Genomic DNA, 25,815 nt, shown 5'->3' with positions numbered 1-25,815 from the left:
AGCCCGGCGTGGCGGTGCATGCCTGTAATCCCAGCTACTTGGGAGGCTGAGGCAGGAGAATCGCTTGAACCTGGGAGGCGGAGGTTGTGGTGAGCCGAGATTGTGCCATTGCACTACAGCCTGGGCAATAAGAGTGAAACTCCGTCTCAAAAAAAAAAAAAAATTCTCTTGTGCGGCTGAGGTGGGGAGATCACTTGAGGCCAAGAGTTTGAGATTCTGGCAACAGAGTAAGACCCTGTTTCTAGAAAAAAAAAAAGCCACAGGTGGTAGTGCACACATGTAATCCTAGACACTAGGGAGGCTGAGGCAGGAGGATTTCTGTTTTTCTTTTTTTTTTTGAGATGGAGTTTTGCTCTTGTTGCCCCAGCTGGAGTGCAATGGCGCGATGTTGGCTCACTGCAACCTCTGCCTCCTGGGTTCAAGCGATTCTCCTGCCTCAGCTTCCCGAGTAGCTGAGATTACAGGGATGCGCCAGCATGCCAGGCTAATTTTGTATTTTGAGTAGAAATGGGGTTTCACCATGTTGGTCAGGCTGGCCTTGAACTCCTGACCTCAGGTGATCCACCCGCCTTGGCCTCCCAAAATGCTGGGATTACAGGCGTGAGCCATTGCGCCTGGCTGAGGCAGTGGATTTCTTGAGCCCAGGAATTTGAGGTTACAGTGAGCTGTGATCATGCTATCACACTCTAGCTTGGGAAACAGAGCGAGACCCTGTCTCTTAAGAAACAAAAACAAAATAAAAATTCTCACAGTGACACCTTTTCTTACATCACATGAATTCCTTATCTGTTCTAGATACAAGATGCTCTTTAAAATGTGCAGTGATACCACTATGGAGTACAGATTCTTTAAATGTTAACTGTTCAAAAGAATGTATTGAATCCTAAAGCACTCTCCCTTTACTACCATTCCCTCTATACTTCTTCCAAAAACAACATATCTAACAGTAAAATTAAGAAGAAAAGTGGTGGTATTGGTGGCATCGAAGAGAAAGAATAAAAGCAGATCTGAGATTTATTGAAATAGTATAAGAAGAAACTTATGTTGAGGGAGTATTATTTATATTTACATTTAGATGGTGTATTTCACCTTAAAGAATATGGCTTCTGTATTAATTGTAATGTCTGAGAGAGAGATTTATTCATGTTTTTGTATCAGTAATTTGTTCTTTTTAATTACTGTGTGTCATTCTGTTGTATCAATATACCACAATTTATTTCATCATTTATTTTCTGTTGGTGGACATTTAGGTTTTTTTAATACTAAAAACATCGTTTTTGGCCGGGTGCGGTGGCACACGCCTGTAATCCCAGCCCTTTGGGAGGCCGAAGCAGGTGGATCAGAAGGTCAAGAGATTGAGACCATCCTGGCCAACATGGTGAAACCCTGTCTCAGCTAAATATACAAAAATTAGCTGGGCGTGGTGGCACATGTCTGTAATCCCAGCTACTCGGGAGGCTGAGGCAGGAGAATCACTTGAACCCAGGAGGCGGAAGTTGCAGTGAGCTGAGATTGAGCCACTGCACCCCAGCCTGGTGAAAGAGCGACACTCCGTCTCAAAATAAAAAAAAAAGCATTGTTTTTCAGAGACACGATTTCACTCTGTTGCCCAGGATGGAGTGCAGTGGCACAATCATAGCTCACTGCAGCCTTGACCTCCTCCTGGGCTCTAATGATCCTCCCAACTCAGCCTTCCAAGCAGCTAGAACTACAGGAGCACACCACCACACCTAGCTATTTTTTTATGTTTTATTTTTCGTAGAGATATGGTCTCACTTTGATGCCCAGGCTGGTATTAAACTCCGGGCTTCAAACAATTTTCCTGCCTTGGACTCCTAAAATGCTGGGATTTTAGGCGTGAGTCACCGTGCCTGGCTGCGTCCCAGGTTCAAGCGATTCTTGTGCCTCAGGCTTCTGAGTAGCTGGGATTACAGGTGTGTGCCACCAGTTTTTTTTTTTTTTTTTTGTATTTTTAGTAGAGACAGGGTTTCACTATGTTGGCCAGGCTGGTCTTGAACTCCTGACCTCAAGTGATCCACCTGCCTCAGCCTCCCAAAGTGCTGGGATTACAGGCGTGAGCCACCATGCCTGGCCCACATTTGAGTTTTTTTTTTTTTTTTAAGTTTTTAGTTATTGTGTATAAAGCTGTTACAGACTGAAAAAAATTCGATAAAGGACATATATCTGGAGTATATAAAGAACTTTTAAAATTTAACAGTATGAAAATAACCAAATTATGAAATGGTTAAAAGACTGAACATCACTACAGAAGATATATACAGATGACGTAAAAACACATTTAACTTCTTTAGCCATTAGGAAGATAAAAATTAAAGCAACTGTATATATGCCTGTTACAATAGCTAAAATAAAAAATATTGACAATATCAAGTGTTGCCAAGGATGTGGAGCCACTGGAACTTCTCATACATTGTTCGTGAACAGGGAGGGTGCAGCTCCTCTGGAAAAACAGTTTGGCAGTTTCTTATCAAGTTAGAGACCTTATCATTAATGACCCAGAAATCCCACTCCTAGATACTTACCGTAGAGAAATGAAAACTTAGGTTCACACAATGGATAATGTTTATAGTATCTCTGTTTATAATTGCTCAAAACTGAAGGCAGCCCAAATGTTCTTCAGCAGGTACATACATAAACAGTATGTGGTATATTTATAGAATAGATTATAACTCGGGTAAAATAATGAACTAGTGATACAGCAACTTGGATCACTCTCAAAGGCATAATGCTGAGTCAAATAAGCCAGTCTTAAATGGCATCTGGCATGATTTTATTTATATGATAGTCTCAAAAAGACAAAACTGTAGTGATGGAGAACACATTAGTGGGTTCTAAGAGTTAGTAGAGAGGGAAAGTGTGACTACAGAAGGATAGTAGGGGAGAGTTTTTTGGGGTGATGGAACTTTTAAATTTCAGATTGTGGTAACTATTATGTGAGTTAGGATTCATAGAAATGTATACATAAACAGTGTATTTTAAATAAAAAACTATTGTATTTTAGTAATAATAAAATAATAGTAATTTTTAGTTGAAAAAAATAAGAATAATGATGTTATAAACGTTCTTGAACAAATCTTTTTGTGGATATATACATTCAGTTCTCTTGGTTTCTACCCAGGAATGGAATTGCTGGGCCATAGGTTAAGCATACGTTTAGTTTTCGTAGATACCGCAAAATAGTTTTCCCTAGCAGTTTATAGTTCCACTTACAATGTATGAGAGCAGTATCACCAACACTTTAATATTAATCTTTGGAATTGTACGTTTAATTTAAAAGTTATTCTAGTGTATATATAGTGGCATCTCCTTTTGGTTTTAAGTTGTATTTTTCTGATGAATAGGTTGAACACCTTCATATTGTAAGTAGCTGTTTGCAGAAGATCCTCTTCTGTGACTTGCCTTTTCAAGTTGTTTGCCAATTGTGTTGTCTTTTTTTTCCATATTGATTTGTGGAAGGTGTGTATGTATATTCTCTTAAAAAATAACAGCTTCAGTGGGGCGCGGTGGCTCATGCCTATAATCCCAGGACTTTGGGAGGCTGAGGTGGGTGGATCATGAGGTCAAGAGATCGAGACCATCCTGGCCAACATGGTGAAACCCCGTCTCTACTAAAAATACAAAAATTTGCTGGGCGTGGTGGCATGCGCCTATAGTCCCAGCTACTTGGGAAGCTGAGGCAGGAGAGTCACTTGAACCCATGAGGTGGAGGTTGCAGTGAGCCAAGATTGTGCTACTGTACTCCAGCCTGGTGACAGAGCAAGACTCTGTCTCAAAAAACAAACAAACAACTTAATTGAATTATAATTTACATAATATAAAATAGAAGTATATTATTCAGTGGCTTTTAGTATATTGACAAAGTGATACAACCATTTTTCATTATCCCAAAAGAAACCTCATACTCATTAGTAGTCCACTCCACATTACCCTCTCTCTCCAGCCGGTGTCAGCCACTAAAATACTTTCTGTCTCTATCCTATTCTGGATATTTCATATAAATGAAATCATACAGTTTATGGCCTTCTGTGTCTGACTTCTTTCACTTAGCATGGTATTTTCTTTTTTTATTATTTTTTTTAAGAGTTGGAGTCTTACTCTGTCATCCAGGCTGGAGTACAGTGGCCCAGTCATAGCTCACAGAAGCCTCAGACTCCTGGGCTCAAATGATACTCCTGCCTCAGTTTCCTGAGTAGCTGGGACTGTAGCACTACAGGCACAAGCCACTGTGCCCTGCATCACTTAGCACAGTGTTTTCAAGGTTCATCTGTATTGTAGCCTATCTCAGTACTTCATTATTTTTTATTGCCAAATAATATTCTATTGGTCAGGCACAGTGGCTAATGCCTGTAATCCCAGCACTTCCTGGTAGGTGAGGTGGGCAAATTGCATCATAATACCAGGAGTTTGAGACTAGCCTGGGCAACATCGCAAAACCCCATCTCTACAAAAAAATACATAAATTAACCAGGCATGGTGGTGCATGCCTGTAGTCCCAGCTGTTCAAGAGGCTGAGGTGGGAAGATCACTTGAGCCTGGGAAGTCAAAGTGGCAGTGAGCTATGATTGTGCCAGTGCACTCCAGCCTGGATGACAGAGTGAGACCTTGTCTAAAGAAAAAAAAATATTGTATGGATATACCATATTTTGTTTTTCCATTAATCTGTTGCTTAACATTTGGGTTGCTTGCACTTTGCCAAACCATTTTCCAGTGCAGATGCATCATTTTACATTCCCTCTAGCAGTGTATGAACGTTCCAGTTTCTCCAAATCGTCATCACACTTAACTGCCTTTTTTTTGAGACGGAGTCTTGCTGTCACCAGGCTGGAGTGCAGTGGCACGATCTCAGGTCACTGCAACCTCTGCCTCCCGGGTTCAACTGATTCTCCTGCCTCAGCCTTCCGAGTAGCTGGGACTACAGGCATGCACCACGCACAGCTAATTTTTGTATTTTTAGTAGAGATGGGGTTTCACCATGTTGGTCAGGATGGTCTCAATCTCTTAACCTCGTGATCTGCCCGCCTTGGCCTCCCAAAATGCTGGGATTACAGGTGTGAGCCACCGTGCCTGGCCCTGCCTTTTTAATTATAGCCATGTGAGTGTGTGTGAAATAGTATCTCATTATGGTCTTTACTTGCCCTTATGACCAATAGTGGTAAGCGTGTTTTCATGTTCTTACTGGCCGTTTGTGTATCTTTTGTGAAGTGTCTGTTTAGGTGTTTTGCCTATTATTATTAAATGAGTTGTTTATATTGTGGAGTTGTAAAAGTTCTTTATATATTCTGGATTCTAGACCTTTATCAGATACATGATTTTCCAATATTGTCTCCCGTTCTGTGGGCTGACATTCATTAATAACTTTTTTGGTAGTATCCTTTGAAACACATGTTATTTTAATACCGGTGAAGTCCAATTTACATATGTTTTCTTTTTTTGAGTGTGCTTTTCATGACGTGTTTAAGAAACCATTGCTTATTCCAAAGTCACAGTGATTTACTCCTGTGTTCTCTTCTGATAGTTTTATAGCTTTAGGTCTTACATTTAGATTTTTGATCCATTTTAATTTATTTTTTGTGTTATTATACAAGATAGGGGTCCAGATTCATTTTTTTGCATGTGACTGTCCGGTTGTCCTAGCACCATTTTTTGAAAAGACTATTCTTTTCACAGTGAATGGTCTTGGCACCCATGTCAAGTATCATTTGAACATAGATATATGAATTTGTTTCTGGACTCTGAATTATATTTGTTTGATCTATTTGTCCTTATGCCAGTAGCACACAGTCTTGATTACTGCAGCTTTGTAGTAAGTTTTGAAAAACAGCAACCTACTTTTCTTTTTCAAGATTGTTTTGGCTGTTCTGGTGCCCTTCTATATCCATATGAATCTTAGGATCAGCTTGTCAATTTATATAAAAAAGCCAGCTGGGATTTTGTTATGGATTACATTGACTCTCTCTATATATAACTTTGAGAAGTATTGCTGTCCTAAAAGTATTAAGTCTTTTGATCCATGAGTATGGGATGTCTTTCCATTTATTTAGATTTTCTTTAATTCTTTCAACAGTATTTTGTAGTCTTCATTGTACAGTCTTGCACTTCTGTTGTTAAATTTATTCCTAAGTATTTTCTTTTCTTTCTTTTTTCTTTTCTTTTTTTTTTTTTTAAGAGACAGGGTCTTGCTCTGTCACCCAAGGTGTAGTAAAGTGACATGATCATAGCTCACTGTAACCCTGAACTCCTGGCTTCACGTGATTCTCCCACCTCAGCTTCTCAAGTAGCTAGGACTATAGATGTACCACCATTCTTAGCTAATTAAATTTTTTTTTTTTTTTTATGGAGAAGGGGGTCTTGGTATGTTGTCCAGTCTGGTGTCTTTCATTATTTCTGATGCTATAGTAAATAGAATTGTTTTCTTAATTTTGTTTCTGGATTGTTCATTGCTAGTTTATGGAAACGCAACTGGTTTTTTGTGTATTAATCTTGTATCCTGCCACTTTGCTCAACTTTTTTTATTAGCTCTAATAGTGTGTGTGCGTGTGTGTGTGTGTGTGTGCATGTTTTGGAGATGAGGTCTTACTCTGTTACCTAGGCTGGATGCAGTGGCTATTCACGGGCCTGATCATAGTGCACTGTAGCCTCTAACTCTTGGCCTCAAGTGATCCCCCTGCCTCAGCCTCCTGAATAGCTGGAACTACAAGCATCTGCTACTGCACCTGGCAGTGTTAGAAGTTTTTTGATTACTGACTTAATCTCCTTACTACTTATAGATCTCTTTAGATTTTCTATTTCTTTTTGAGTCAATGTTGGTAATTTGAGTGTTTCCAGGTATTGTAGTCTTTAGTGTACAAGTCTTGTACTACTTTTGTCTGTTTTATCTTGGTTACCTAATATGTTGGCATATAGTTATTTATAGTATTATATCTGTTTTTATTTCTGTGAGGTCAGTAGTAATGTCTCTGCTTTTATTCTTTTTTTTTTTTTTTTTTTTTTGAGATAAGAGTCTCGCTCTGTCACCCAGGCTGGAGCGCAGTGGTGCAATCTCGGCTCACTGCAACCTCTGCCTCCTGGGTTAAAGCGATTCTCCTGCCTCCGCTTCCCAAAGTAGCTGGGATGACAAGTGCCCGCCACCATGCTTGGCTAATTTTTGTATTTTTAGTAGAGACAGGGTTTCACCATGTTGGCTAGGCTGGTCTCGAACTCCTGACCTCAAGTGATCGCCTGCCTTGGCCTTCCAAATTGCTGGGATTGTAAGTGTGAGCCACCGTGCCTGGCCTCTGCTTTTATTCTTGATTTTAGTAATTTGAGTTTTCTTTTTTTTGGGTCAGTCTAGCTAAGTGTCAGTTTTGTTGATGTTTTTAAAGAACCAACTTCTGGTTTCATTGATTTTTCTCCAGTGCTTTAGATTTTGTATATATATATTTAAATCTCTGCTCTAATCTATAATATATTATTTCCATCCTTCTGTTTGATTTGGGTTGAATTTGTTCTTCTTTTTCTATAATTTCTTAATGTGGAAGGCTAGGCTATCGAGATGTTTCTTCTTTTTAAATATGTGCATTTATAGCTATAAATTTTCTTCTGAGCACTGCTTTTGCTGTATCCCAGTGGTTTTGTTATGTCCTTTTTTTCATTAAATTGTTAAGTGTTTTCTAGCTTTCTTTGTGATTTCTATTATTTAGGAGTGTGTTGTTTAATTTCTACATATTTGTGAATGTCCCAAATTTTCTTTTTTGTTTTTGAGATGGCATCTCGCTCTGTTGTCATGCTGGAGTGCAGTGGCGCGATCTTGGCTCACTGCATCCTCCGTCTCCCGGGTTCAAGCGATTCTCCTGCCTCAGCCTCCTGAGTAGCTGGGACTACAGGTGCGTGCCACCATGCCCAGCTAATTATTGTATTTTTAGTAGGGATGGGGTTTCCCAATGTTGGCCAGGATGGTCTCAATTTCTTGACCTCCTGATCTGCTCGCCTCGGCCTCCCAGAGTGCTGGGATTACAGGTGTGAGCCACCGCACCTGGCCCCGAATTTTCTTTTGTCATTGACTTGTACTTTCATTCCATTGTGGTTGTAGAACATATTTTACATGATTTTAGTCCTTTTAAATTTACTGTGTCTTGGTTTATGGGCTACTCTGTGGTCTATCTTGAATAATCTATATGCTTTTGACAAGAATGTGTATTCTGCTGATGTTGAGTGGCATGTTCTAAAGATGTCTTTACCTTAATTTGTGTAGCATTTTTCACTGGATATGCATTTTTATATGTATTGTAGAAATCATGAGTTCACACCATTACATCTAATTCTATAGTCCATCCTAGGAAATTTCCTTCTTGTTCACTCCCATTCCATGTTTGTATATCTCTTGTTCCACAGTGAAAGCCCTGGCTCCTGACATCATCAACATATTTAGTTTGCTTAATCTAAAATTGCTTCCGTTGATTAAATTATACAATAACAAACAAACCTAAAAAGAGTTCAGGATTTGTTTGCCATTCTTCTACTTTCTTACCTTACCCTGCCAAAGTCTAAAGGCTTAGACTTTGTGTTTTTTAGTTCCTTTGGTTAGTTCGTTCTTGCTTTTTTTCTCTACAGCGTGGTTAGGGTATTTGTATACAGTATAATTAGGTTCATTTGTTTGCTTTCAGTTAAGTGTTTTTTTCTTTTTCATTCTATTGATTTAATTTTTAAATAATTTAACATAATATAACATTATTTCATAATACATCCTATGTTATAGCATTATTATATATTATATATGAGTAATATACATTTAAAAGTCAAAATTATGCAAAAGGCATATCAGAAATGTTACTCCCACCCATATGTCTCCCAAAGTTGGTAGGTAATAAACTTTGGATTTCTTTATTTTTCCTGCTTGGGATTCTTTGGACCTCTTGATTTTGTGCTTGTATTTAATCAGTTCTGTAAAATTTTCAGTGGTTGTATTTTCATATATTGTTCCTGCCCTATTTCTCCTTTCCTTCTGAACCCTAATAAGCATATGGTAGATTGGGATGGTGTCCTTTCTTCTCTTATCCTTTTGTATTTTCCATCCTTTTTTTTGTCTCTGTGTCGCATTCTGGAAAGTTTTTCCTGACCTATCTTCCAGTTCACTAATTCTCTTTTCAGTTGGGTCTGATCTGTTGTGAAATCTATTAATCACATTTAAAAATTTTGATTTACATAATTTTTTTTGTTTCAGCATTTCATTTTGGAATATTTTTTCAAATCTATGTCACTTTTTGCAGTTTCTAGTTATATATTAAACATTTAAATCTTAGTGAACTTTGTTCTAAGAGTTGTAAGACCTGACTTATATTCCTGACTCTATTTCCAACCACCTCCTTTGAAAGCTTTTTTTTTTTTTTTTGAGATGGAGTCTCGCCCTGTTGCCCAGGCTGGAATGCAGTGGCGTGATCTCAGCTCACTGCAACCTCTGCCTCCTGGGTTCAAGCGATTCTCCTGCCTCGGCCTCCTGAGTAGCTGGGATTACAGGCACGTGTCACCACGCCTGGTTAAGTTTTTGTATTTTTAGTAGATATGGGATTTCACTGTGCTAGCCAGGATGGTCTCCATCTCCTGACCTCGTGATCTGCCTGCCTCGGCCTCCCAAAGTGCTGGGATTACAGGTGTGAGCCACTGTGCCTGGCCCTTGAAAGCTTTTTTTTTTTGAGATGGAGTTTCACTCTTGTCGCCCAGGCTGGAGTGCAATGGCGCAATCTCAGCTCACCGCAACCTCTGCCTCCTGGGTTCAAGTGATTCTCGAGCCTCAGCCTCCCGAGTAGCTGGGATTACAGGCATGCGCCACCACGCCTGGCTAATTTCGTATTTTTAGTAGAGATGGGGTTTCGCCATGTTGGCTGGGCTGGTCTTAGAACTCCTGACCTCAGGTGATCCGCCCGCCTCGGCCTCCCAAAGTGCTGGGATTACAGGCATGAGCCACTGCACGTGGCCCCTTGAAAGCTTTTTAAAAGAGGACTTTAATTGTTACTACATCCATTAGGAAGCATTTCTAAATATTACCACCATATATCCAAGAAGTGAGGAATAATATAGTCACCATGCTCAAATTTTAGTGTCTTATTTAAGCATACATGCATACTTTAAAATGAATCTAATTATTTCTAGACTCTGGCCTTTTCATTCCTGATAGTATTGCCATAGTCCAGGCCCTTGTTATCACTGTCCTAGATTACAGCAGTATTCCCCTGTAGGTCTCCCCACCTTCAGCCTTGTCCTCCTCAAAAAAAATTTTTTTTCAAGAGATGGAGTCTCACTCTGTTGCTCAGGCTGGAGTGTAATGACATGATCATAACTCACTGCGGTCACCTTGACCTCAAGTAATTCTCACACCTCAGCCTCCCAAGTACCTGGGACTACAGGTGCATGCCACCATACCCGGCTAATTTTTGAATTTTTTTTTGTAGAGACAGGATCTTGTATGTTGCCCATGCTGGTCTAAAACTCTTGACCTCAAGCAGTCCTCCCAGTTCAGCTTCCTGAGTCGCTGGGATTACAGGTGTGAGCCATGGCACCTGGCCAAATTCATTTTTTAAATAATGTTATAATCTTGCTTAGATCCTTTAGTGATATCACATCAAGCATGCAACAGGATAAATTCTAACCCCGCTAAGACTCTGTAAGACTGATCTTTTTCTGTCCACTTTTGTGTTGAGCAGTTCTCTTCTCAGATTCTGTGTTCTGTCAACTCAACTGTATCTAGCTTTGCTTTTTCTCTGAGACTGGGTCTCGCTCTGTCACCTAGGCTGGAGGGCAGTGGTGTGATCATGGCTCACTGCAGCCTTGACCTCCCGGGCTCATAGCTTTGTTTTTATTCACACATTAAAAATGTTGATGTCATTTTGCTTTTTGTTCATGGTTCCTTTTCTGTTGGAGACTTCTTCTTTTCCTCTTAGCCTGCTGCTAATACTTTTAGCGTGGTGATTAAGAGCTTGGGACTAGGGTTGGCATTTTGGATTCTTCCATTTCTTAAGAATCACAGCATTTAACGTTTGTAAATTTTAATTTTGTCATCTTTTAAACTGGAATAACTTTACCTCATAGAGTTATTGCAAAGATTAGATGAGGTAATAAATAAAGAGCTTAGCACAGTGTCAGTTTTAAAAAAACAGTATCTCATCCTTTGTTTCTATAAGACTCAGCCAAGAGGATCTATATGTCCCTCTCTGTTGTGCATATCTCTAATACTACTATTAACACACTACTTCATAACTGCTTTTGAATGGACCTTCTCACTAGCTTCTTAAAATCAAGGACTGCCAAGTTTATCTTTGTATTACTGGTATCTGGCACACAGACATTCAGTAAATATTTGTTTAATGTATGCATGGAGTTTGAAAGAGCTAATCATCTTTAGACAATGCCTTACCTTTTGCACAGGAAGCTCCTGTAAGTGTGTACCCTCAGTTCAAGTGAGAATTTTTGTTTTCCTTTCTCTTTGCCAATAGTAAAGTCTTAAAATAGTAATTACATTTATTTCCACTGCACTGAGCTGTGATACCACAAGCTGAAAATCTAGGGAATCCATGGGAAGTTGGCACCCTTAAGGATTAGATCATTTTTCCATATTCAATTTGTATTCTTGTAGTTATGGAATTTGCTTTGAGGATAGTCAATGGAAATCCTTCATATTTACGTAAAACTTGAGATTTAGATTTTTAAAAAAAGTATTTCCCAAGAGATATATTGTGGCAATGCCTGATAATCCAGTTGCTTTTCCTGTTCCCCTACCCTCAGTAATAGTTCTTGGAGTGCTTACATATGACAGACAACATCCCTACCAGATGTTATCTTCGTTTTTATAGATTAAAACGCTCAGGCTTAGGTTAAGTAACTTTTTCAAAGTTCCAAAGCCAGAGAGTGGAGGAGCTGGAATTTAAGCCTTAGTTCTTCTAGTGCCCATTCTCTTTCCATTACACCATACTACTTTTCTAAATAAACTGAAAATAATTTTCTTTTGTTTTTTCTTTTTTATCTTTTCTACCTTAAAGTCTTTTATCCCTAAATTTTATTTTGAATTTATAGTATTTAGTAGTGCTTTTAATTACTTAGTAACTATTTAAACATTTTAATAACAAAAAGAAACCTTTATGCTAAGATATTTAGGTAATATTTAAAGGGATAAAGCTTTTAAAAATTTTAAGCCTTAATTCAAGTAGTGGTTCTTTAAGGTATATGTATTTTATTTTTAATTTGAATCACCATGAGGAGGATTTATTTGCCATCTCAATGTTCTTAGACTTTAGCAGACTTATTTATTTCTTCCCCTGTTGCATAATCGCTATGCATTATATTGGTCAGGAGGCAGGAATGTTACAGATTTTTTTTTTCAAAGCTCAATTTGCTCTGAGATTTGGAATTAACCTTTAGAATGTTCTGGATTTATCCCCCATATGCCAAAGATCTGTAAATATCTTTTCACATGAGCTGAAATTTTCAGGCGATTAAGTGAAATATTTGTGAACACAGATGTTTTGTTTAAAAGCAGTTAATGAAATCAGAAAAAAAAAAAACCTCACTGTGGAAATACTTTAGGTTCCTCCTGTAATATGATCGGCACATACTTCCTTCTCTTGTAATTCACGTTGTTCATTTTCTGAGGGAGGAAATAACTACACTAATAATTAAAACATAAAATTATTTATCCTGTGTTTTTTGCTTCCAGAGTAAACTAAAAATGATTTTGACCGACCAGGGCTGCTTGATTCTGTGAAACTCACATTGTTTGCGTACTGTTGGAGGGCCTCATTAGGGGGTAAATTTGCTTTTTCTGTGTTTGCCAGTAACGATTCCTGTCTCTTACAGGAACTTGCCATTTGGATTGCCTCTTTCCTTAACTGGCCAGCCTTAAACAGTTCAGGCCATTAGTTATTTTTCCTAGTCTTGAAATTTTTAAAAAAATTATTAAGTTTTCAAGTATTTAAAGCTGAGGATATTGGTCACTGAGATATTGCCTAGTTAGGGTTCGGCATTGTGCCCAAATTTGTTGGGCCTCTCAGGGCCTGAGTTCTCTGTGCTTTAACAAATGAGCTACAGTTCTCAAGAGATCAGTGAAGCTTGTTTGTTGATCCTGTATTCTCATCCAGAGGAAGTAGATCTTTGAGAATGTCTAAGGAAGGGTAAGTGATTTTATTATTCTTTCTCTTTCATTTTTCTCAGTGAAGAGGTGTCATCTGCATGAATTAAAAGATTAATAAGCAGTGCTACCAGTCCGAGAGTGGAGGTAGAGGCAGAGATTGAAAGAAATTCAGCCCAACTCTTATAGTGTTTCATGTGTAATCTACTGTAAAGTTGCTATTGTTGTTTTGAAAGACAGCATTGAGTAAGGGCAATCTTAATAGGAATTTTGTAAGATGTAAGTACTTTGTTTACTCTGTGGTAAATTCATTTTGTTTTTCTGCAGAATGTATTTATCAAGATTGGAAGCAAACGGTGGTTTACCAAAGAATTGAGGGAAGCTTAAAAATTCAATGGCGTTTTAAAATAGGTTGTACCTTTAGAAAATGGTGTGAAATATTTAGTGAAAAACAGCCTATGATTTTGTTTCTGGGGCGTGTAGGCAAAAAATAATTTAGAGTAGAATTCCCTATTCTAATTTGCTTTGCAATATAAGATAGTTCTGTGTTATTCTTATATTATTTTCTCTTATGCTTCAGAGTCTGAATTATTACTGATTCTCTTTTTGTGACCACTATAATAAGTGATAAGTTAATAACTGCATACTGTTGGTTATTTCATTTCTAGCCTTCAGGCATAACTAGACCTGGTTAATTTTAGAGAGATGTTTCTTTTAATAAAATAGGACATAAATCTCTCAAAAAAATTCTTTAAAAATACAGTAAAAGTTTAGTTTTTATTTTTCTGGAATTAATTATCTTTCTAGTTCTTTTGTTCTGTAAGAAAATTTGAAGTGGTTCCAGAGCCTCACATTTACAACTTATTTTAATCTAATCATGTATTGATGATGAACAAAATAAAATTGGCCCACTTTACTGCTATTTTTAAACTTCATTATTGAATAACGAGAACAACCAGGGGTATAAGTAATTCTGTATTATTTTTAGACCTTTTATAACATCACTAGAAATTTGAGGTTTCTTTTAAATGTGAAAATTATGAAAGGACTGCCGTTTTAGATTGGTATATTTTCTTAAAGGACTGCCTTTTTAGGTTGGTATATTTTCTTTCCTTCTACCACTGGCTATACATAGGTAGTTGTTAAACCATTTTTATGATAAGGACTATCACAGGTGCCAGTATGTTTGTCAATCTTGTACACAGGGTTGTTTATAAAGCTATTATAGTTTGTGGATTTAAGATGAATTGTATTTCTAGATGCGGTTAAAGTTCTTGGAAGTAGTTAGTACTAATTTTTACCCTATGGTAAAGTATATGTTAGACTTGGTTAGTTAGAGAAAGTTGGAGGGACCTGTATTACCCCTCTAGGACACTGTAAGGGCAGATTTTTTTTTTAGGTTTATCTCTAGGAGCCTCTGGAGCAATGCCTGTACTGTCTGAATGGGTAAGTGCATTTGAAGTATGTGGAGTATATAAATGAAATCAATTAAGTTTTATTCTCTATGCTATCTTTAGAAATAAATGGATACATTTTGTGCTTGGGGATGAAAAAAATTCTTACATTCACTGTTTTCATAAGTGCAATATTGACATTTAGTATCGTGTTATCATTTGATAGCTATGAAATGTTTCCCTAATAGTAATAGGAAAAGATTGTTAATAGAGTTAAATCACCCAAAATTATACTTGAGCTTTATGTAAACCTATGGTAATTAAGACAGTGTGATATTAGTGTTAAGATAGACATATAGATTATGGAACCAAATGGGGAGTTCATAGACCCACACATATATAATCAATTGATTTTCAGCAATGAAGTTAAGCTAATTCAATGGCGAGAGGCTAGTGTTTTTTTTTGTTTTTTTTGTTTTTTTTTTTTAAGAACAAGTTTCACTCTTGTTGCCCAGGCTGGAGTGCAGTGGCATAATCTTGGCTCACCGCAACCTCCGCCTCCTAGGTTCAAGCGATTCTCCTGCCTCAGTCTTCCTTAGTAGCTGGGATTACAGGCATGCACCACCATGCCCGGCTAATTTTGTATTTTTAGTAGAGACAGGATTTGTCCATGTTGGTCAGGCTGGTCTTGAACTCCCGACCTCAGATGATCCACCCACCTTGGCCTCCCAGAGTGCTGGGGATTACAGGTGTGAGCCGCTGCGCCTGGCCAGGAGAGGCTAGTGTTTTTAACAAATGTACTGGAACAACTGAATATTCATATAGGGAAAAAAAATGAACCTTGACCCTTGACCTTTACCTCAAACTGTACATTAAAATAAATGGATCATAGACCTGAATATAATCTTTGTGACCCCGAATGAGGTACAGATTTCTTAGGTAAAGTGAATAAAAATTGTTAGACAAAATTGATAAGTTGGGCTTCATCAAAATTAAAAAAATCAAATTTCTGTTTCTTGAAAGACATCATTAAGAATATTTAAAGGCAAGCCACAGACTGGGAGAAAATATTCTGAATATGTTTATATCTGATAAAAGACTTGGATCCAAAATATAGGAAGAACTCTTGTAATTCAATAATAAGACAACCCAGTTTAAAAACGGGCAAAATATTTGAATTGATGCTTCATAAAATTGGATTTGAAAAGATGTTATTGGTCATTAGGGAAATACAAATTAAAACTATAGTGAGATACCACTGCACACACACTAAAATGGCTACAGTTAAAAACACTGACATTGTGGAGCAATGGTAACTCTCATGCATTGCTGATAAGAGTGCAAAAGAGAAAAGAGTTTTGGCGATGTCTTTTTAAGTTAAACATATGCTTAACATATGACCTAGTAATTCCACTTCTAGATATTTACCCAAGAGATGAAAAGATGCCCACATAAATTTGTATGTGACTGTTTGTAGCGGCATTATTTATAATAGTCGAAAGCTGGGAAACAAACCAAGTGTCCATTAACTGAATGGATAAACAAATTGTGGTATATCCATACAATGAAATACTCAGGAATAAAAGAACTAATCATATATGCAGCAACATGGATGAATCTCAGAAGTATTGCTAAGTAAGCCAGACACATGACAAAATAATACTTGATTCCATTTATATGAAAACTACAGTGACAGAAAGTACTAGTGGTAGCTCAGGGCCAAGGGCTGGGGAGGGTATTGCAAAAGAACATGAAGGAATTTTTTGGATTGAAGAAAATATTCTACATCTTGATTGTAGTAGTTGTTGCATGACTGTATACCGTTATCAGACTCACCAAAATTTTCGTTTAAGGTGGGTGAATGTTATTTTAAGTAAATGATACCTTGGTAAAGTTGGTGGAGGAATGAGATGAGAAACTCCTCATCCTGCTGATTAAAAATTTCGTAAAGTGGTTGTTGATTATTCACATTCAAAAGGATAACTTTGGGAAAATATCGTTGCTCCTAGGTTGTGTAATGCAGGGAAAAATATACTCTCTTTGCAGTACCATGATTGAATTAGCCCTCTGGAGTTGTTAAAGTGCTTTTTTTTTTTTTTTTTTTTTTTTAAATTACTAGAGTTGCTGCCGTTTAGGTAAAAGGCCAAAATGAATTTTATTATTTGTTTTTATTTTAAATTCTGGATTTTGACCTTTCTTCCAATATAGGCACAGTATACTTGTTAATTTGGACTTAGCTAACATGGATAACCATATTTTCTTCTCTAATTTCTATCTCACAGAGTTTAACCCTGAAATTTTGCTATGTTTTATGAATGATCCTCTATACACTGGTCTTTCAGAAATTGTAGAGAAAAAGTGAAAAACAATTTAGAGGAAAGTAGGCAAAAAGGGATTGGAAAAACCTATGCTTAATTAGACTGAGGTTTTAGAATAGTAAATATATTCTTAGAAGTACTGGTATTGTCCTGGTTTCTCCCATAACTTGTGTATTTTTCTGATTTGGTAGTCAGCCCTCTCTTACATTTCCTACCATCCTGCTCCCATTATCACAATTTCTTCCTTTGAGAATGAAGGTGAAGGGAATTTGAATGTCTTTTGCTTAATATTTTTGATGAATCTCTTTAAAGTGTGCTTTAAAATCTTTGGTGGAAAGAGAGTCTACATTATCATCAGTACTCCTATTATTTTATAGTTTTTAAGATAGACCTTCTTTTACATTTAAACGTCCCAGAAACTGGGCTATATCTGGCAATATACCACCTAGAATTCAAGTTGAGTTCTTCCAGAGAGGATTTGCTTTCGCTTCTTTCGGTCACCTGGGGAAAATATCAACCATCCTGGTAGTATAAATTCAGAGCACAACCTACAAGACTGACTTGTTCAAATTCTCGGAGAGATTTTCCACCTCCCTGGACTCAGTACAAAATGGGAAATAGATGTACAGTCAAGGCTGAGATGTACAGATTTCTTTGTGGGCCCTTCTGTATTGTAGATATATTTCTCCGTTATCCTCATATTATGAGTATATCCCTTTTGATATCCTGACTTTTTGCGGAATCTCCTAGGCTGTGACTTGGCATTTTCCCCCTTTTCTTACTGGTATATAATATGGGTACATTTTATAATTGATGGCATTTTAAATCTTAATCATCTTAAATTTTGTTCTATGTATGTCTCCATACTGACTTTTCTCTGGAACTTTTAAATACTGAGTATATGAGTGAGTAAAATGAGTATTATAATTTCATGTTTTATTTTATAAGTGATAACACATTTGTTCAGATTTTTAGTGTGTGTGCTGCTGAAGTGAGCACTGTTCAGATTTTTAATGCACAGGTGGCTGTTCTCTTTTTTTTTTTTTGGAGACAGAGTCTCACTCTGTTGCCCAGGCTGGAGTGCAGTGGCACGATCTTGGCTCACTGCAAGCTCTGCCTCCTGGGTTCACGCCATTCTCCTGCCTCAGCCTCCCGAGTAGCTGGGACTACAGCAGGCACCTGCCACCACGCCCGGCTAATTTTTTGTATTTTTAGTAGAGACGGGATTTCACCGTGTTAGCCGGGATGGTCTCAATCTCCTGACCTCGTGATCCACCCGCCTCGGCCTCCCAAAATGCTGAGATTACAGGCGTGAGCCACCGCACCCAGCCACTGCTGTTCTCTTGACACAATCTGATAAACAAAATGTATCCCTCTTGATGTTCCTCAGAGAAAATGTTAAAACAAATTAGTAAGAAGTTATTGGTTAGAATTTATGAAAGCAAAACTAATGCTACTAGATGTCTGTTTCTTTTAGAGTCTAACCCAAAATTCCTTGTTGTGTCTGTATGTCCTTGGTATTTGAGCTTTGAATTTTTAAGAATCCATTTCATAACGTTCTTACCTATAATATTTTTTATATCATTAAGCGTACTTTTTACGAAGGATGGAGACATAATGGCAGACTGAGGTCTTCCTATCACTTTTTTAAATAACAGCTCTATTGAGATACAATTCACGTATCATTGAATTCATCCTTTTAAAGCATACAATTCGATGATTTTAGTATATTCACAGAGTTGTGCAACCAATACCGCTATCTAATTTTAGAACATTTCATTACCCCCACAAGAAACCCTGTACCCATTAGCAGAAACTCCCTGTTCCCTTCTCCCCACAGGCTCTGGCAATGACAAACCCCTATTAAGTTTCTAGTTTAAGCTTAATTTTTAGTTCAGTTAAATATTGTGTCTGCTATTGCAAGGCCCTATGTTAGGTGTTGGGAAGATTATAAATCCTGGTCTCAAAGTTTATAATCCAATAAAGAATAAGAGAACTACCATATTTTATGTCTATGACAACATATAGTAAGTGTCAAAATAGGGAATTTTGAATGTTTAAACCTCTCATTTGGGTCACAACTTTATAGAATTTTAGTTGCTGACGCAGTTTCTTTCATTAAGTAGAAAAGTAATGAGACCCAGAGACATTACTGTCACATAGTTCTGTGGCACAACCAGAATATTGATAGTTCGTGACAAAATCACTTGAGATGCAGAGTCTTGATAATTAGAGATAACTGAGGTGGCCCTTTTAGGGGAACGAATATAAACAAAGCCTTAGGTCGTATTTAGGAAATAGCAAGTAGCTCACTTTGATTACTACAGCCAAAGGTGCATGATGTGGCACAATGTAAGATCAAACTGATTTTGACAAAATGGTGAAAGTTTTTGAACTTGAAGATCCAATAATTTGCAGTTTATTAATTGGGTAGGTAGTGAGCAATGACTAAAAGTTCTTAAGAGAGTGATATGATTGGATCAGGGCTTTAGGACAGTGCTTCTCAAACTGTGAGGGAGGACCAGTTTATAAACAACTTTTTTACAATCTGTTTCAAATGGACACGTTTATAAAATAAAAATGAATTTCAAGAAAAATGAAGACACAAAATGTAAGCCTACGTTTTTTATTACTACATTCAACAAACAAAATTTCTCTGTCAAATTACTATAAAAGTTTCTAAATACTTAAAATTTCTGTATGTGTCATGTCATGGGTTAGCAACAAATGTTCATAATCCAGCATTGGCCTGTGGACCATGCTTTGAGTAGCACTACTTCAAAGCAATTAATTTGGCATTAGTGCGAGGGCAGAGCAATTGGGAGATGATTGCTGGACTAATGAGGACCTGGACATGTTGTTAGCACTGTGAATTGAATGGAAGATTGGATTCCAGAGACATTTGGTAATTTAAATGAAGGCACATTAGATGATTGGATGTGGATTTGAAGAAGAGGAAAGAATCAAAAGATAGTAACTAGATTTTAAGCTTGAGTGGGAAAATGGGAGTGCCTATAGCAGAAATAGGAACTAGTTTGGAGATTGGGTTTTCAACAAAAAAATCCACATTATAGCATTTTCTATTAAGTAAAAATGTGCATATATACAGACACATAGTTTTTAGTTCATAATTTAAATTAGCCCTCTCAAAAAGCACTTGTAACTTTTTCTTTTCTTGATTGTAGCAAATTTTCAATGTATAATTATGCAAGCCCATAAGGAAAACAGATGTCCAAGAAGATTTTATACTTGAATCCTTAGTCTCATTTGTTGTTGCACTAACTGTCATTGGGCACTTGGCCAGGAAATTGTGACTCCTAGGCAAGGGGAGGAGTTACAGATAAAGTTCACCATTGCTAAAGAAATTCTATTCCAAATGGATTTGTGTGGAGCAACAGTGATATCCAATGACAAGTTAAATTAGACACAGAGGTGTTTTCTCCAGCACTGTCTCGGAAGATACATGCTTTTGAGGGGCCTGATTCAGGCTAAACTTCTTGAAGTTAAGTCACAAAAAAACTATACTAGGGACCTTATGAAGAATTTTGTTATGTGACTTCAAGAACTAGTTGACTCAGATAGTTTTACACTTTTCAAAACGGCAACCAGTGACAGATGAGGTAATACTGCTTTGAATTACAAGTTAAATCTCAAAGCCATTAAGATTGGTATTTACAAAATTTCAAATTTAATAAATTGCATGTTCATGTTACTTAAGTGTGAGAATATTCTTATTTCTAAAGCACATTATATTAATGGCTCTATTTCTTATACTTAATATTTATATTTACTTGGATAGAGTTTATTCAAGTTTAATGTCTTAACTGCTGTGTGATATGATAATAAAAGCTGTTACATTTGTCTTTATATTGAAGTCTGTGCTTCGTTTTATAGTGTTCCTGTCACCTAGAGATTGTTTTTCATGTTAATGCTCAAATCTGCAACTTAACAAAAGACTTAGTATGTTGGAATTGCTGGTTAATTGTGCTTTAAGATTGGATGCTTAGTTTAGTCATGCTTTCTAGGGCGGCAAGTTTGAGCTTTTTTAAAAGCAAGCTTCGGGAAGTTAATTTCTCAGATATGTTCAAGTTCTTGAACACAGGGGTGGAGTATGTTCCACTCGTTAATAATTTGGAAATGTGACACAGTAAACTGGCATTGGCAAAGGTACAGTCAAGGTCCGGAGACCAACAGAAATTTTTGGATTCCTCAACCAGATAAATCTTTTTGTTTTGAAATGTATGATGGGGCAGTGGGCCAGCCTTGTAATTGATATAGTACCTTTTAGTTGATATAGTACCTAACACTTTGTTTTGCTGTAACCTCAGTGAAGAGTAGTCATTAGTTTGAGACCAAGAGATTAGTTTCTCTTGAAGACTGTATCCTGGAGACATGGTATTTCATGCTTTAAGGCTGCCTCTGTGCTGAAGTCAGTGCATACTTTAAGCATTTGGGTGTTTATTATCTTTGTAAACTGTGGAATATATAGCCAAATAACTATATTTGGCTTATTGCAGTTCTCTATAATACAGCTGTTCTATTTTGCCATTATAGCTTTGCTTATGCACTTCAGCTATTCATAAAACAAATTAGATTTAATTCCACATTGCCCCTCCCCTCATGTTTTGTAGCCTAGATTAGGGAAAGAAAAGGAAAGATGAGAATATATGTAAGGCTTTTCATTTTTATAAACATCATAATAGAAATGAATCGGGGGGAGACAGGAGTGATTGTTTCTAAGTTCAAGAATTGCTTTTGTGGTTAGAGCACTTATTTTGAATGAAAATGGAAAGATAAAGGATATTTGGTGGAACTTCATAGGAAAACATCTTATTTCCTAATTTTAGACTCTTATAAAGTCTGTCTTAGCTCTTTCTGCTCCCTAAAGAACAGCTTCTATGACATATGTCACAAAATGGTATCTGCTTTGTAGTAGACAATGAATGTGTTGATTGAATAGTTAATGTGACTAGGTTAAAGAGATGAGAAGTGCAATTTGATAGATATGTAGCAATGATTATTTTGGCAAAACCAGATTTTCATATTCCTGAAATATGTTATTCCTAGAGTTTACATAGATAATAAAGGTACATTATAATCTTTGAATCCTTAAAAATATACATATATGATTTGATATATTTTCATGACAGTAAAAGCTTAATCTCTTTTCTAACAAAGAAAGAAGCTGGTACTTGGCTGAGACTGTTGACAGTTTCTTGTCTTAAGCACTGATTGACATTAGCAGCAAAATCTCTTTTTTCCTGTAATGTTAGCTGTGCTTGAAGCCAGCTAGCATCTTTCTTCTATGAGAGTAAAAGCTGTTTCTTTTATTATGTGGTTCCACATACTTCTCTCCTGGATTGTATCACAAGGGAAAAAATCATCCCCAATCCATTCCTGTTTGTATTCCCATAGAATATTTTAGGCATGTCAGCTGTTAGGGCCTGATCAAGGATTTGATCCAGTTGGCTCTCTAGCCTGAATTAAGAATCTGTTTGAAAAGCCTTCAGTAGTTACATTTAGTTTCTAGAGCTACAACCATTATTTTGTCTTTTATCCCTGTTGTACTTTCAAAAGGATTTATGTAACTGGGAAAATAAAGTAGATGCTTTTATCAGTAATAGCAGGGTGATATTTGATGAAATATTAGAAGGTGATATGTTTGGGGGCTGGAGGTTGGAGGGTGTTTTTTGTTTCTTTGTTTGAGACAGGGTCTTGCTCTGTTGCCCAAGCTAGAGTGCAGTGGCACGATCTCAGTTCACTGCAGCCTTGACCTCCTGGGCTCAAGTGATCTTCCTGCCTCAGCCTCTTGAGTAGCTGAGACTATAGGCATGTGCCACAATGCCTGGCTAATTTTTTATTTTTTTGTTGAGATAGGGTCTCACTGTATTGCCCAGGCTGGTCTCAGACTCCTGGGCTCAAGCAGTCCTCCCACCTTGGCCTCCCAAAGTGCTGGGATTATAGGTGTGAGGCATCACTCCTGGTCTCAAACTCCGTTTTTTAAAAAGTCTCCAAGGCCATCTCTACAAAAAAAAAAAAAAAAAAGTAAAGAAAAATAGCTGGACATGGTGGTGTGTACCTGTGAAAAAAAAGTAAAGAAAAATAGCTGGACATGGTGGTGTGTACCTGTGGTCCCAGCTACTTGGGAGGCTGAGGCTGAGGTAGGAGGATAACATGAGCCTGGGAGGTTGAGGCTGCAGTGAGCCATTATTAAACCACTGTACTCCAGCCTGGGCAATAGAGTAAGACTCTGTCTTGAAAATAAATAAGAAACATATATAAATATATAAATTAGGCATTTTTAAATGGTGAGGTAAATATCAGTAGAAGATCTGATATTTTCTTTCTGTATCTCAGTGGAGGCTTTTTGCATCTCTAATGCAGTTACTCTTCTTTGGAGACCATTGACCTAGATCACTGATGGGGGAGCCCAGCCCAGGCTTTTTTATTTGTAACAAGTTACTCAGGTGATTGTGATTTTGATGTACACTGCAGTTTTGAGATCCACTGATCTATATCATTCTAATTTCTTACAGTTACTTATGAAATGAGGGCAAAGAAAAGGTTTGGTAATAAGAGGAGAAGCCATGCAGTTTTAACTTTGGCTACCAAGCTGAGGATCAGTTGGAAAGGATAACCTTATTTTCTGTCTTTTCCCTTTCCATTCCCTTTTTTCTTTTCTTCTTCTTTTTTTTTTTTTTTTTTTTTTGACGGAGTCTTGCTTTGTAGCCCAGGCTGGAGTGCAGTGGTGTGATCTTGGCTCACAGCAACCTCTGCCTCCCGGGTCCAGGCTCAAGCAATTCTCCTACCTCAGTCTCCTGAGTAGCTGGGATTACAGGAACACGCCACCATGCTCAGCTAATTTTTGTATTTTTAGTAGAGACAGGGTTTCACCATGTTGGCCAGGCTGGTCTTGAACTCCTGACCTCGTGATCCACCCGCCTCAGCCTCCCAAAGTGTTGGAATTACAGATGTGAGCCACCGCGCCTGGCCCTTCCTTTCTTTTCTTCTTTCTTTTTTTTCTTTTTGAGACAGGGTCTCACTCTGTCACCCATGCTGGAGTGCAGTGGTACAATCTTGGCTCTTTGCAACTTCTGCCTCTCAGGCTCAGGAGATCCCACTTCAGCCTCCCGAGTAACTGGGACTACAGGCATGCGCCACCACACCCAGCTTTTTTTTGTATTTTTTGTGGAGACGGGGTTTTGCCATATTGCCTAGGCTGGTCTCGAACTCCTGTGCTCAAGCGATCTGCCTGCCTTGTAAAGTACTGGGATTACAGGCGTGAGCCACTACACCTGGCCTTTATTTTTAAAGATGATTAAAACTTACCCTGAAAGACCATCATGCTGATGATCTACCATACTATTATATGTTCAGTTTTTCCTATGTCTTCATAGTGATCTTTCTGATTATTTCATTTCCTTAAACTCTGATATTTTGGTCTTAAATGCGGGATAAAGTCCAAATTCCCTAATATGGCTTACAAAATCTTCATTATTTTGACCCCTACTAACCTTTCATAGCTTTTATTGCTCCTTCCCCCATCCTTGCCCCCCTGGAAAACCTCTTTCTGTGAAAACAAACAGAAGCAAAACCAAAGAAAGCTTCTCAGCTCCAGCCACAATAAATGCTTTGTAGTTTACTGTAAACCTTTTCTTTGCTTGGTTATTTTGCCCGCATTGCCTTTCTTGCATTTTCCTAACGGAAAACTACTGATTGATTAAGATTCAGTTCAAACATTTCTTCCTGACCTCTCTAAACAACTGGTACTCTCTCCTCCATGTTATTTTATAGTACTTACTGAATGGCTGAAATTATTTAAAGGTCTCCTTCCTAGTAGGCTGAGTTCCTCAAGGATAAAGAGAGTAAATTACAATATAAGTTTCATGAGGGCTGGTACAGTCTTTTGTTCAATCACAGTATCTGGGTATAATAGACAGTAGCTATTTATTCAATTAATCTATATTTATATCTTCAGTGGGCTTTGAATGACTTGTTTATTAAATAAATTATAAATTAATAAGTGAATGAGTTATAAAATCCCAAAAGTAATCTTATTTTATGGGGTCAGACTTTGGAAAGGAGAGCCTCTTCCCTGAAATCTTGAATACATGGCATTTTTAATGCCAGGACACAACACACAAATCTGTATATTTTTGTATAATATCTGATTTCATTTACTGTATACGAAAGACTTGGATAATATTTTTCAATTTTTAATTTATTTGTTATGTTTTTTGGGAACAGGGTCTCACTCTGCTGCCTAGGCTGGAGTGCAGTGGTGTGATCTTGGCTCACTATAGCCTTGATCTGGTAGACTCAAGCAATCCTCCTACCTCAGCCTCCCAAGTAGCTGGGACCACAGGTGCACACCACCATCCCCAGCTGATTTTTGTATTTTTTGTAGAGTTGGGTTCTCACCGTGTTACCTAGGCTGGTCTGGAACTCTTGAGCTAAAGCCATCTGCCTGCCTCAGCCTCTCAAAATGCTGGGATTACAGGTGTGAGCCACTGCTCCCAACCTTGAATAATTTTTATTATGGATTTTAATATTGGTATTTAAATGAGAAGATCTAAAAGAAAACAAAGGAAAAGCTTCTTGACATTGGTCTTGGCAGTGATTTTTTTGGATAGGACACCAAAAGCACAGGCAGCAAAAGCAAAAACAAGTGGGACTACCTCAAACTAAAAAGCTTCTGCACAACAAAGGAGAAACAACAAAATAAAAAGGCAGCCTATGGATTGGGAGAAACTGTTTGCGAACCATATATCTGATAAGGGATTAATATCTAAAATATATGAGGACCTCAAACAATAGCGAAAAAAGAAATAACCCAGAAATGGGCAAAGGACCTGCATAGACATTTCTCCAAAGCAGACATGCAAATGGCTAACAGGTATTTGAAAAGGAGCTTAACATCATTAATCATCAGGGGAAGTGCAAATCAAAACCACAATGAGATATCATCTCATACCTATTAGAATGCCTT

The 25,815-nt window shown here is 37.5% G+C and overlaps 1 protein-coding gene across 12 annotated transcripts in view; it reads left to right on the top strand.

Annotated features, from left to right (window-relative positions):
• Positions 1–25,815, top strand: part of NT5C2 (5'-nucleotidase, cytosolic II) — a 101,747-nt gene that overhangs the window by 26,227 nt on the left and 49,705 nt on the right. The window contains exon 1 of one of the 12 annotated variants that reach the window (XM_054521550.2): positions 12,629–13,157. In XM_054521550.2, coding sequence (XP_054377525.1) covers positions 13,144–13,157 — 14 coding nt within the window. In that variant the 5' untranslated portion in view covers positions 12,629–13,143. 12 annotated transcript variants of the gene reach the window in all.

This window comes from Pongo abelii, chromosome 8, assembly GCF_028885655.2.
Source record: "Pongo abelii isolate AG06213 chromosome 8, NHGRI_mPonAbe1-v2.0_pri, whole genome shotgun sequence".
Taxonomy (NCBI): Eukaryota; Metazoa; Chordata; class Mammalia; order Primates; family Hominidae; genus Pongo; species Pongo abelii.
The sequence above is the reverse complement of the archived record's forward strand: the minus strand, read 5'-3'. Positions and strand labels throughout refer to the sequence as shown.